Source organism: Anarhichas minor, unplaced genomic scaffold (assembly GCF_050575085.1).
Source record: "Anarhichas minor isolate MPS153535 unplaced genomic scaffold, ASM5057508v1 ptg000056l, whole genome shotgun sequence".
Taxonomy (NCBI): domain Eukaryota; kingdom Metazoa; phylum Chordata; class Actinopteri; order Perciformes; family Anarhichadidae; genus Anarhichas; species Anarhichas minor.
The window spans coordinates 307,501-321,295 of NW_027466502.1; the positions used below are offsets into that span (position 1 = coordinate 307,501).

A 13,795-nucleotide genomic window follows, 5' to 3' on the forward strand; every position below is an offset into this window, starting at 1 on the left:
TGTGTGTGTGTGTGTGTGTGTGTGTGTGGCTCGTCAGCTCTAATTAAGCTCTGTTGCTTAACGAGCAGACAGCTAATTAACACACTGAGAACTACTCTCATCTTTTTTTTGTTTTTTTCTCTACCTTCCTTTCCTTCTTTCCTTCCTTCCTCACTTTCTCTTCTCAACTTCTTCTTTCTTCCCACTGTGCATCCTTTCCTCTTTCCTCTCTCCTTTTCATCTCCTCTCCTTTCTGTCTTTTTATCCTCCTACCTTCCTCGTTTCTTTCCTTCCTACCATCTGTCCTTACTTCCTTTCCTTGCCTCTAACTTCTTTCTTTTTCCCACTGTACATCCTCCTCTCCCTTCCTCATCTGTGTTTACTTCTCTCATCTCTCTCCACCCCCTCCTTCCTTTCTTTCTCATCTCCTTCTTTTCCTTCCTTCCTTCTGTCCTTACATCCTTCCCTAACCCTCTTTCTGCTGTCTTTTGTCCAACTCTGCCTCCTTCCTTCCATCTTTTCTTTTTTTCTTCCTTTCCTTCAATCCTTCTTTTCTATTCATCTCCTCTTCCTCCTTCCCCATCCTCTCTCTTCTTCATCCTTTTATCCTTCCTTCCTTCCATCTATCCTTACTTTCCTTCCTTCCTTCTGACTACTTTATTTTCTTCATCTCACCTCCTTCCTTCTCATTTTCTCCTCCTTTTATCTCTGTTTCCTCCCTCCCATCTGTCCTCAATGCTCTCTCTCTCTCTCTCTTTACACCCCCCCATCTTTCTCCTCCTCTTCCTCTGTGGTGTTTTTCTGGGTCAGACACGAGGAGAGACATTTGGAGAGATTTGGGGAATCTCACTTTAGTCGCTTCACATTTTGCTCGTCTCCTCGACAGCTTTCTGCTGTTTAACATCATATACTCTTCATCACCATCACCATCTTCATCACCATCATCACTAATAATGTCCATAAACACAGAACCACTGAGTCATGAATATAGTTTATTATTACTTCAATTACTCTGTCTGGACAAAACTTGGGCTTATAATAGTATTATAATACTACAATATTATAATACTGTGTGTGTGTGTGTGTGTTTCAGATCCGCGTGGATGGGATCCCGCCGCCGGCCCAGAATGCTTTGCTGTACGAGACGGTGACGGTGGTGGAAGGGAAGCCGATCCTGAGAGACATGGTGTTCAGTCCAGACCATCAGTACATCTACCTGCTGAGTGACAGACAGGTGAGAGCGCACACACACACTTATATACAGACACACAGACTTACAGACAGACACATACATATATACACACACACATAAATTCATTTCAATATGAATTCTGTTATTTTAACATCTGCAGACAGGAAGTTGTGAATAACAATACGGCTGGTGCCACAATACACATTGTGTGTGTGTGTGTGTGTGTGTGTGTGTGTGTCCCATGTTAAAACTGTTATTGTACCGTTGAGAGGAAGCAGAGTTCAACAACTGTTAGTTCCTGTGCAGCTGACGACACACAAACACACACAGATGTTGTTGTTGGTGTGATGTCAGTAAACAGCTGTTGGAGTTCAGCTGGATGTCAGAGAGTCTCTAATGAATCTTTAACATTATTCAAATTTAAAGAATTTAATTTATTTTTTCAAATCTTAAAACAAAACTCACAAAGAGGTCTAGTGACAGTTGAGGAGACACACACACACACACAGAGGAGTGTGTTAACTGCAGTGTTACATAAACGTTCACATGAGACTTCAGCAGCCAATCAGAGCAGCCGAATGGTTCCCACAGAGAGAAGTTTAGAAACATGACGTCATCTGAGTTTAGAGACTGTTTACATGTGTACATGTGTACATGTGTACATGTTTACAAGTGTACATGTTTACATGCGTACATGCGTACATGCTTACATGCGTACATGCGTACATGTTTACATGCGTGCATGCGTGCATGTGTACATGCGTGCATGCGTGCATGCGTGCATGTTTCCACGTGTCCATGTTTCCACGTGTCCATGTGTACACGTGTACATGTGTACATGTGTACGTGTACATGTGTACATGTGTACGTGTACATGTGTACATGTGTACATGTACACAGTTTGTCATTCACACATTCATATTTTTAGTTTATTTAAATATAACAATTTTACATGAGCATGTTTTATTCACATGAACTTGTTTCTTGGAGCAGAAGTATTCGTCTGCTCCATTTAAACGATGAATCACTGCAGAATGTCAACGTCTGTATGAGAACCAAAACTGCAGAATCAGCTGCTTTGTGAATGAAGTCTGGTGGAGAGAAACAACGTCGCTGTTCCTTTAAGAAAAACCTCTGATAATGAGGTCAGAGAGGAGACAGGACTGTGTGTGTGTGTGTGTGTGTGTGTGTGTGTGTGTGTGTGTGTGTGTGAGACAATGAATGTATTCATGTGTGAACGTCTGAATAAGACAGAGACGGACAGAGTGTCCACTGTGCTTCACTGTGTTTACTGTCTCCCTGCTGCAATGACCTCTGGGTAAAAGATACTACACTCTCACACACACACACACACACAGACAGACTAACTGTCTGTAAAATCAAGACTAATGTATCACACACAGGCCTCAGGCTGTTACTGTCTGAGGAAAACCACCAAACCACACTGAGATAACACACACACACACACACACATGACCATACAACCAAAAAAACACTATCGAGTGAATTAAACATATTTGCCTTTTTCTGACTGAAGCGTTGGTCACACACGATGTATTCACGGACCGTCGGCCCTTTATTCCTCAGCTGTTGTTGTTTGTTCTCTGCTTCCTACCTGAACGTGTGAACGTGTGTGTGTTCAGGTGAGCAGACTCCCGGTGGAGAGTTGTGAGCAGTACAGCAGCTGTTCAGCCTGTCTGGGCTCTGGAGACCCTCACTGTGGATGGTGTGTCCTCTTCAACAAGTAAGAACCCGACCATCACTCAGCATTGAACACAGGAAGCAGGAGGTCACATGACTGTTGGTCTCAGCTGAATTCATCATGGCTTCTTAGTGGACCTGAGGAATGAAACATTGGATGTTTTTTACACAATCTGGTGACTGATCTGTTTATTTCTGTTTGTCTGCTATTCCCTGACGTGTTCAAGGCGTGTCGGAAAGTTGAACATTGACCTTTAATGTCTAAGTTGTGGCTCTGATAAACGCTCTCATTTTGGTGAAAAGAAAAGAAAACATTTTTTTTATCTTATTGTAGCGTAGCGTAGCGAATTATAAACATTAAATATTAAAAACTTCTTGATTTAGTTTATCTTAAACTAGAACACATTTCTGTCTGAACACAAATCTCCATAAAGAAATAATCCATGTTTGCTGAGGAGTCGATGGACTGAAGATGCATGTTTACATGTATCCTCTCTCTCTCTCTCTCTCTCTCTGAATATATATGTGTCTATACATATATATTTTAATATAAAAATGAAATGATTAAACTTGGATGTCGACCCCTTCAGGTGTTCCAGACAGGAAGCATGTGACAAGTGGGAGGAGCCTCAGCACTTCAACACCCGGCTGGACCAATGTGTGGACATCACAGTTACCCCGAGCAACATGTCAGTCACCTCACCGGCAACACAGGTACACACAGACACACACACAGGTACACGTACACACACACTGGTGATGGTGATGATGATGGTGATGATCTCTCTCTAGTTGACCATCCGGGTGCATAACGTCCCGGCCCTGTCGGGGGGCGTGTCCTGTGTGTTTGAGGACCTGAGTGAAACCACCGGAGAGGTTCAGGTCAAAGATCAGGTGATGTGTCTGTCACCATCACTGAGAGACCTGCCGACACATACACACTCCTACGGTGAGACACACACACATACACACTCCTACGGTGAGACACACACACACACACACACACACACACACACACACACACATACACACTCCTACAATGACACACACACACTGTTGTGATGTGAATGGATGAAGTGATCAATAAAGTTTTGTTCCAGGAGAGAAGCGGGTCGTCCGGCTCAGTCTTCGCTCCTCTGAGACGGGACTTCAGTTCATCAACACCAACTTCATCTTCTACAACTGCTCTGTGCTCAACTCGTAAGTCTGACCTCACCTCCTCACCTCCTACCCTGTCTCCTCTTCTCCTCTGCTGCTGTTTCCTCTCTTTGTTTCCTCGTCTCTTATTTCATTTACCCTTGTTTTATCTCCTCTCCTTGTTTTTTGTTGTCTTGTTTCCTCTCTTGTTGTTTCCTCTCCTGTTGTTTCCTCTTTTGTTGTTTCCTCTTTTGTTGTTTCCTCTCCTGTTGTTTCCTCTTTTGTTGTTTCCTCTTTTGTTGTTTCCTCTTTTGTTGTTTCCTCTCTTGTTGTTTCCTCTTTTGTTGTTTCTTCTCCTGTTGTTTCCTCTCCTGTTGTTTCCTTTTCTGTTGTTTCCTCTTTTGTTGTTTCCTCTTTTGTTGTTTCCTCTCTTGTTGTTTCCTCTCCTGTTGTTTCCTCTCTTGTTGTTTCATCTCCTGTTGTTTCCTCTCTTGTTTCATCTCCTGTTGTTTCATCTCCTGTTGTTTCCTCTCCTGTTTCATCTCTTGTTGTTTCATCTCTTGTTGTTTCCTCTCTTGTTGTTTCCTCTCCTGTTGTTTCCTCTCCTGTTGTTTCCTCTCTTGTTGTTTCATCTCTTGTTGTTTCCTCTCCTGTTGTTTCCTCTCTTGTTGTTTCATCTCTTGTTGTTTCCTCTCCTGTTGTTTCCTCTCTTGTTGTTTCATCTCCTGTTGTTTCATCTCCTGTTGTTTCCTCTCCTGTTGTTTCCTCTCCTGTTGTTTCCTCTCTTGTTGTTTCCTCTCTTGTTGTTTCCTCTCCTGTTGTTTCCTCTCCTGTTGTTTCCTCTCTTGTTGTTTCCTCTCCTGTTGTTTCCTCTCTTGTTGTTTCCTCTCCTGTTGTTTCATCTCCTGTTTCCTCTCCTGTTGTTTCCTCTCCTGTTGTTTCCTCTCTTGTTGTTTCCTCTCCTGTTGTTTCCTCTCCTGTTGTTTCCTCTCCTGTTGTTTCCTCTCCTGTTGTTTCATCTCTTGTTGTTTCCTCTCCTGTTGTTTCCTCTCTTGTTGTTTCCTCTCCTGTTGTTTCCTCTCCTGTTGTTTCCTCTCCTGTTGTTTCCTCTCTTGTTGTTTCCTCTCTTGTTGTTTCCTCTCTTGTTGTTTCCTCTCCTGTTGTTTCCTCTCCTGTTGTTTCCTCTCCTGTTGTTTCCTCTCCTGTTGTTTCCTCTCTTGTTGTTTCCTCTCCTGTTGTTTCCTCTCCTGTTGTTTCCTCTCCTGTTGTTTCCTCTCTTGTTGTTTCATCTCTTGTTTCCTCTCCTGTTGTTTCCTCTCTTGTTGTTTCCTCTCTTGTTGTTTCCTCTCTTGTTGTTTCCTCTCCTGTTGTTTCCTCTCCTGTTGTTTCCTCTCTTGTTGTTTCCTCTCTTGTTGTTTCCTCTCTTGTTGTTTCCTCTCCTGTTGTTTCCTCTCCTGTTGTTTCCTCTCTTGTTGTTTCCTCTCCTGTTGTTTCCTCTCCTGTTGTTTCCTCTCCTGTTGTTTCCTCTCTTGTTGTTTCCTCTCTTGTTGTTTCCTCTCCTGTTGTTTCCTCTCCTGTTGTTTCCTCTCCTGTTGTTTCATCTCTTGTTGTTTCATCTCTTGTTGTTTCCTCTCCTGTTGTTTCCTCTCCTGTTGTTTCCTCTCCTGTTGTTTCCTCTCCTGTTGTTTCCTCTCCTGTTGTTTCCTCTCTTGTTGTTTCCTCTCCTGTTGTTTCCTCTCCTGTTGTTTCCTCTCCTGTTGTTTCATCTCTTGTTGTTTCATCTCTTGTTGTTTCCTCTCCTGTTGTTTCCTCTCTTGTTGTTTCCTCTCTTGTTGTTTCCTCTCTTGTTGTTTCCTCTCCTGTTGTTTCCTCTCCTGTTGTTTCCTCTCTTGTTGTTTCCTCTCTTGTTGTTTCCTCTCTTGTTGTTTCCTCTCCTGTTGTTTCCTCTCCTGTTGTTTCCTCTCTTGTTGTTTCCTCTCCTGTTGTTTCCTCTCCTGTTGTTTCCTCTCCTGTTGTTTCCTCTCTTGTTGTTTCCTCTCTTGTTGTTTCCTCTCTTGTTGTTTCCTCTCCTGTTGTTTCATCTCTTGTTGTTTCATCTCTTGTTGTTTCCTCTCCTGTTGTTTCCTCTCCTGTTGTTTCCTCTCCTGTTGTTTCCTCTCCTGTTGTTTCCTCTCCTGTTGTTTCCTCTCCTGTTGTTTCCTCTCTTGTTGTTTCCTCTCTTGTTGTTTCCTCTCCTGTTGTTTCCTCTCCTGTTGTTTCCTCTCCTGTTGTTTCATCTCTTGTTGTTTCATCTCTTGTTGTTTCATCTCCTGTTGTTTCCTCTCCTGTTGTTTCATCTCTTGTTGTTTCATCTCTTGTTGTTTCCTCTCTTGTTGTTTCCTCTCTTGTTGTTTCCTCTCCTGTTGTTTCCTCTCCTGTTGTTTCCTCTCCTCTTTCCTCTCCTGTTGTTTCCTCTCTTGTTGTTTCCTCTCTTGTTGTTTCATCTCTTGTTGTTTCCTCTCTTGTTGTTTCATCTCCTGTTGTTTCCTCTCCTGTTGTTTCCTCTCTTGTTGTTTCCTCTCTTGTTGTTTCCTCTCTTGTTGTTTCCTCTCCTGTTGTTTCCTCTCTTGTTGTTTCCTCTCTTGTTGTTTCCTCTCTTGTTGTTTCCTCTCTTGTTGTTTCCTCTCCTGTTGTTTCCTCTCTTGTTGTTTCATCTCCTGTTTCCTCTCTTGTTGTTTCCTCTCCTGTTGTTTCCTCTCCTGTTGTTTCCTCTCTTGTTGTTTCCTCTTTTGTTGTTTCCTCTCCTGTTGTTTCCTCTCTTGTTGTTTCCTCTCTTGTTGTTTCCTCTCGTTTCTTTACTGAGAATCAGTAAAGAAGACTAACGTCTTCAGTAGGAACCAATGAGACTCAGACAGGAAGTGGGAGAGGAAGTGAGACCGGAAGTGGGAGAGGAAGTGGGGGAGGAAGTGAGACAGGAAGTGGGACCGTATTAAGATGGACCAACATGTTGCTTTGAGTCTGAACAGATCAAATGTAGAATAATAACAGATTTATATTCAGATGATGTTTGTTCAGACTTAACATCACTAAGTTAAATAATTAAATAATAGTCTGTTTATCTCCATGACAACAGATGTTTTTACACCCCCCCTCCTCTCAGGTGCACTTCCTGTGTCAGCAGTGAGTTCCCGTGTCATTGGTGTAAATATCGTCACGTCTGCACCAACAACCTGCAGGACTGCTCCTTCCAGGAGGGACGAGTCAGCAACATGGAGGTACCTGAACACACCACACAGCACACACACAAAGACACACACAGTTTAAAACCCTCCCTCTGGTGCGTTCAAGGACTCCGTTTCTCTGACGCATCGATGAGCAACGTTCTCACCAAACGAACAGAACAGGAATCAAACTTTAAAAGGTTCAAACTGTCTCTTTGTTTTCTCTCAGCTGGATCACACGACATCATCACACGACATCGTCATATTTACATATTGATCATTATGTAAATGTATTTATCTGCATATTTTATATGTTGATTCGATGAAACTAATATCTGCATGGACGGAAGGCACAAACACCAGTTTGGCCCTTTAATATAACTTTCTTTTTTATTTCCTATAATAATGTTACAGTTAATATTAATAGAAATAATATAGTTTTCACTCTGAAACACACGGAAATATAAACACTATAAACTGAAATGAAAGTGGACTTAAAAACAAATACTGTCTTTAAAAACATTGAGTGAGACTTTGTTATAAGAGATATTAACATGTTTTTCCTTTAAACGTATTTTAAATGTTGCCTAAATACAATCAGCTGTTTACGTAAATAATGTCAATAAAGAAGGATTCTCTGTTTCCTCTCCTTTAGTTTCCTCTCTTCCTGTTTCCTCTCTTGTTGTTTCCTCTCTCCCTGTTTCCTCTCTTCCTGTTTCCTCTCTTGTTGTTTCCTCTCTCCCTGTTTCCTCTCTCCCTGTTTCCTCTCTTCCTGTTTCCTCTCTTGTTGTTTCCTCTCCTTTAGTTTCCTCTCTTCCTGTTTCCTCTCTTGTTGTTTCCTCTCCTTTAGTTTCCTCTCTTCTTGTTTCCTCTCTCCCTGTTTCCTCTCTTCCTGTTTCCTCTCTTGTTGTTTCCTCTCCTTTAGTTTCCTCTCTTCCTGTTTCCTCTCTTGTTGTTTCCTCTCCTTTCGTTTCCTCTCTTCCTGTTTCCTCTCTTCTTGTTTCCTCTCTTCTTGTTTCCTCTCTTCCTGTTTCCTCTCTTCCTGTTTCCTCTCTTGTTGTTTCCTCTCCTTTAGTTTCCTCTCTTCCTGTTTCCTCTTCTCACCTCTGTGTTTTCTCTCCTTGTCTCCTCTCCTCTTGTTTCCTCTCCTCACCTCTGTGTTTTCTCTCCTTGTCTCCTCTCCTCTTGTTTCCTCCCCTTAAAGAAGGAGTCTCTGTTTCCATACATATTAAATAATATATGTGTAGCTCATGTTTTTCTCTGATTCTGCTGACAAACAAACAGGAACATGACCTCGCTGTCAACAAGATGACTGAATTATAATGTTCACACTCACTGAAATCAGAACTACAAACATTTGAATGTTCTTTTTTCTGCTTTGATAAAGAAACAAACACTGAAGAAAAGAGTTTTATTATGTTTTGGTTTGTTTATTCAATGAGTTGTGATGTAAAACACAAACACCTTCATTATTTAATTGATTTAAAGCTCGTTAGCAGCAGCGATCGTCTCGTTGACCTGATTGGTGCTCGGTGTCATCGCCGGGTGACAGTAACGACCTCTGATTGGCTAATTGGTTAATGGAAGATGAATAGCCACTTAATTGACATGAAAGCAGCCAATCACAGCAATTAATGTTAATTACTGGGCAATTAGGGCCAACTACAGAGAGGGGGGGAAGAGAAAAACACAGAGACAAACCGGAAGAAGGAGCGGTTTTTCAGAGTAAAAGCCTCTGAACTGATAACAGGACTATTTAAAGAAGACTTTTTAACAAAAAGCTCCGTCTCTGTAAAATACATTAAGTAGCTAGCGTAGCATAGCTAATGCTAATGCTAACGCCCTGTGCTAATGTTAGCTCCACTAACGTTTTATAAACGAGTCTCACTGTTACACAACGACCTCCAGATCCACTGAACCAGGAACCAGAGATGAGTCTGTGATTGGACAGTCTGAGTTAGAGGGGCGGGGCTTAACGAAGGCTGAACTGCAGCCGACATTAACGTTTTAAATACATTCGGTGTCATACAAACACATCATAACACTGACTCTAGTGTGTATTTATGGCCTGTCAATCAAAATGTATCACAATAATCAACTTTATTTAGACGGCACAAAGAAATCACATTTAAATGTAATTCTGTAACAGGTGAGCTGAGTGTTTAAATAAATGTCCAATGTTTGCTGAGCGCCTCAGAGCCACAGTTGGTCTTTATCCAAAACACACACGCTCTCTCACACACACACACACACACACACTCACACTCACAGTCACGATCTCCACAGTCGCTGCTGGCGTCCGCTGTGCTCTCGTCCACTTCCTGTGGAGCTAATGGTCTTCCTGTCAGTCACAAGGCAATTAATTACCGTGGCGACGCTCATTAATAAAGGTTTCACCCCACTGAGAGTGTGTGTGTGAGTGTGTGTGTGTGTGTGTGTTTCAGTAGCCTCAGGAAGTTCCAAAGCTTGGATCTGTCACCAGCTGTCCATTACTGAACACACACACACACTGTTGGCTGTGTGTGTGTTACAGTGTGATACAATACACACAGATATAGATCCATTATATTCCAAATAATACATATAAAGATTATTATTCCCAATAGCAAATATTTGTTCAAATATACTGTATATTTTATTCCCTCATTTATATATTAATATTTTCATTAATAACTTAATAAACTCCAACACTCAAACCACAGGTTCCCACATTGATTGACGGGTCAGTTAATACGACAATAAAAGGGTTATTAATAATTCCTGATGCTGCCACATTTAGAGCTTATTATTATAATAATTTAACTTATATTATTTATTTATTCCATGTTTTATTTTCCTCCAGACCTCTTTGTATGGAGGACCACAGCTGTCGTAATATCAATAAGTAAAATCATAAAGAAAGAAATGTAGTAATAAAATCCTCAAAAGAATGTGCAGGTTAAGATGAAAATAAATAATATGCTATAGTATAATATTATTAACATATATATTAATATAATAGACACATAACTTATTTTTGTATTTATTTATTTTACATATTTAATTATTATCAATGAATGCTATCTATTTATTTATTCTTATTTCTGTGTATATTTATTTATTTCAAAATAACCTGCACATTCATTTCATAATTTAAGCTTTTATTTCTAACTTATTTTTTTATCATTTATTTATTTATTATAGTCTCAGCTTTCATCCTCCATATATTTATCAACCTAAAACGACAAACAGACTAAATGTTTGTGTCAAAAGAGAACAGAGCTAAAACACTAAATCTATATTTATTTAACTGTTTGTGTTGACGGTGATGTCCCCCCCTCTCCCCCCCCCCCCCCCCCCTACAGGGTTGTCCACAGATCCTCCCCACCTCCGACATCCTGGTTCCGGCCGGGATGGTTCGTCCAATCACGTTGCGAGCTCGTAACCTCCCTCAGCCTCAGTCGGGTCAGAAGAACTACGAGTGTGTGTTCAACATCCAGGGGAAAGTCCAGAGGATCCCGGCGGTCCGCTTCAACTCCTCCTGCATCCAGTGTCAGAACACCTCGGTGAGGCACTACACTACCCAGCATGCACCGCTCCATCTTTACACAGGCCACTGTGTGTGTGGTCGTGTGTGGTACTTCAGGTGGTGGTAGTGTTTTGATATTTATTTTTTGTAAATTGTGTTTATTCTCAAAAGCAGAGTACACAGTTATATATTGCACATGTCATTTGTCATTTTCTCCCCCCCCAACATTCCCCCAACACAGAACAAATCGCACTGCTTCAATTGTCAAAAAGCACATTACAGTATTAGTAGCTCAAGTATACACAAAAGTAAAAATGGCGTAGGAGGGTATTACAGACAAACAGAAACCAGTAATGAGTTTCTGGAAATTGGAAGTTATTGCTATTCTTAATTCCTACAACAACGTCAGATGGTTGATGAATCTAATGAGAGTCTTCAATTTATCAAAGTATCGTATGATCGGACCCCAAGTAGATTCGAATTTCTCAGGCTGTCGCCGCAACGAGAACTTAATTTTCTCTAATTTTATCCTTTACATTGGAGTAAATTTTTGAAAGTTTAAAGTTAGAGTAGTGCAGGCGATGCAGTGCCTTGAATTGTAGTACATTTAACCGTGCACACGAAGAGCTGTTATTGACTCCAATTAGGGCCTGGTTCCAAAATGAGTCTGGTATGTTCATGGCACGTTCTTTTTCCCAGTCTACTTTGATTTTGACAATGTTAGTCACAGTAATTGAGTTAATGGTTTGATATAAATCCTTTTTCCTCTGGTGGTGTGTTCAGAATTTCCTCATACACGGAGTCTAGCGGTGGACTCGGAAAATTGGGGTTGTTAGATTTCGCACTTGAAAGTAGCGAAACAGATGGGAGTGAGGGATATTATATTTCTTAAATATATCCTCAGAGCTTCCGAACACCCCACCAATGTATAACTGACCCATGTTGAAAATGCCATTTTTAAGTCATAGCGAGAATGCATGGTCCAGTCTGGCTGGAGGGGAGAGGTGATTATCATGAATAGGGGGGGTTACAGTAGATAGATCTTTGAAGCCAAATTGTGCGCGAAACTGCACCAGAATTTTTAATGTTGCAATTACTATCGGGTTGGATGAATATTTTCTTGGGGAGATTGGTAGTCTAGAGGTTACCAATGCTAGAAGAGAAGATGATGGGCAAGATTTAGCTTCATTTAGGCACCAGCTTACTTGAGGGAGTTTGATCCAGTATATTATTTTCTGTATATTTGCTACCCAGTAGTAATATCTGAAATTGGGAAGAGAAAGTCCACCTTGAGATCAATGTCTTTGTAGCATCACTTTACTTATCCGCGGTTGTTTATTATCCCATAGGAAGCCTGTAATATGCTTATCTAAGGTAGTAAAAAAGAGTTTCGGCAGGAACACTGGCAGACATTGAAACAGATATAAGAAGCGTGGTAGAACAATCATCTTGACAGAATTAACTCTGCCTGTTAATGAAGTATAGATGTTTTTCCATCTGTCAAAGTCTGTCTTCATTTTGGTGATTAGTGGCGAAAACTTCAAGTTATATAAACTCTCAAATTTACGGGTGATATAGATGCCAAGATATTTGAATTCAGACTCACACTTGTGGAAAGGCAGTTGCATTCCTGGAGTCTTTATTGCCAAATTGTTTAAAGGGAAGCATTCACTTTTGGAGAAATTCAATTTATATCCTGAGAATGTCCCAAATTGCTTCAGGATTTCAATTAGTGCGGGGACAGATTCCACCGGGTCCGAAATATAAACTAATAAATCATCAGCATATAGCGAGACTCTGTGCTCAGTGCTCCATCTGTGAATTCCTTTAATGTTAGGGGATGCTTTAAGAGCAATGGATAATGGTTCGATAGCTAAGGCAAATAATAAGGGACTTAACGGGCAGCCTTGGCGGGTACCTCGGTATAAATTGAAATATTCTGAGTTTGATCTATTGGTGACGACAGAGGCGCTAGGTGAGGAGTAGAGGAGTTTTACCCATGCCACAAATTTAGGACCAAAATCCTGAAGAGATATGGCCATTCCACCCTATCAAATACCTTTTCTGCATCTAGAGAGAGAACCATCTCTGGGACCTCACAAGACACAGGGGAGTAGATAACATTGAAAAGGCGGCGGATATTACTGAAAGAATGGCGATTCCTTATGAAGCCAGTTTGGTCTTCAGAAATTACTTCATGAATTGTTGTTTCCAGACGCATAGCTAGGGCTTTTGCCAGAATCTTATAATCTTCATTAAGAAGAGAAATTGGTCGGTAGGATCCACATTCATTTGCATCTTTCCCGGGTTTTAACAACAGAGTATTGATGCATTTGTCAGGGTTTGTGGCAGAGCACCTCGGGTTAAAGAGTCGTTGAACATATCAAGCAAAAGTGGTAATAGTTTATCTGAGAATCCCTTAAAAAATTCAATGGGGAAACCATCTGGCCCAGGTGCTCTGCCGCTTTGTATAGCTTTAATTGATCCCAGTATTTCGCTTGTATTCAATGGTTGGTCTAGTTTCTTTTCTTGGCTGTTATCAATATTCGGGAATATAAGACCCTCAAGGAACTTTTCCATGTCTGTGTTGTTGGGTGGGCTTTCTGATTTATATAAATTAGAGTAATAATCCCTGAAGGTATCATTCATTTCAGATGGAATTACTGTAACAACATCAGATATGTTTTTAATTTGTGATATTTGCTGAGAGGTAGATTTAACTTTGAGTTGGTGTGCTAGCAATCTTCCTGCTTTCTCACCATGTTCATACTGAAATCCACGAGCCTGTAATAATTGTTTTTCTACTTTGCCTGTCGACAGTAAGTCATACTCCTTTTGCAAGTTAAATCTTTGTTTTGAAAGTTCAGGGATGGTGTTGTTGAGTTTTGTAAATCTAGGTCCCTGATTGATTTGGTGAGTTGATCCTGTTTCTCTCTTCGCAATTTGTTTTGCAACGATGAGAAGGCCATGATTTCACCCCTAATGACCGCTTTAAGGGTCTCCCACAGAAGAGAAGGGGATACGCCGTCTATTTGGTTGTTCATAATAAACTCATCAATGACTCTGTTTATCAACTCA

At 40.9% G+C, this 13,795-nt stretch overlaps 1 protein-coding gene across 1 annotated transcript in view; it reads left to right on the forward strand.

Moving 5' to 3' along the window:
- Positions 1 to 13,795, forward strand: part of plxna3 (plexin A3) — a 121,869-nt gene that overhangs the window by 62,466 nt on the left and 45,608 nt on the right. Inside the window, exons 7-13 of the mRNA XM_076076369.1 lie at positions 1,073 to 1,213; positions 2,815 to 2,915; positions 3,463 to 3,586; positions 3,665 to 3,821; positions 3,973 to 4,072; positions 7,149 to 7,263; positions 10,554 to 10,754. Of these exons, the coding sequence (XP_075932484.1) occupies positions 1,073 to 1,213; positions 2,815 to 2,915; positions 3,463 to 3,586; positions 3,665 to 3,821; positions 3,973 to 4,072; positions 7,149 to 7,263; positions 10,554 to 10,754 (939 nt within the window). The remainder of the gene's footprint in view (positions 1 to 1,072; positions 1,214 to 2,814; positions 2,916 to 3,462; positions 3,587 to 3,664; positions 3,822 to 3,972; positions 4,073 to 7,148; positions 7,264 to 10,553; positions 10,755 to 13,795) is intronic.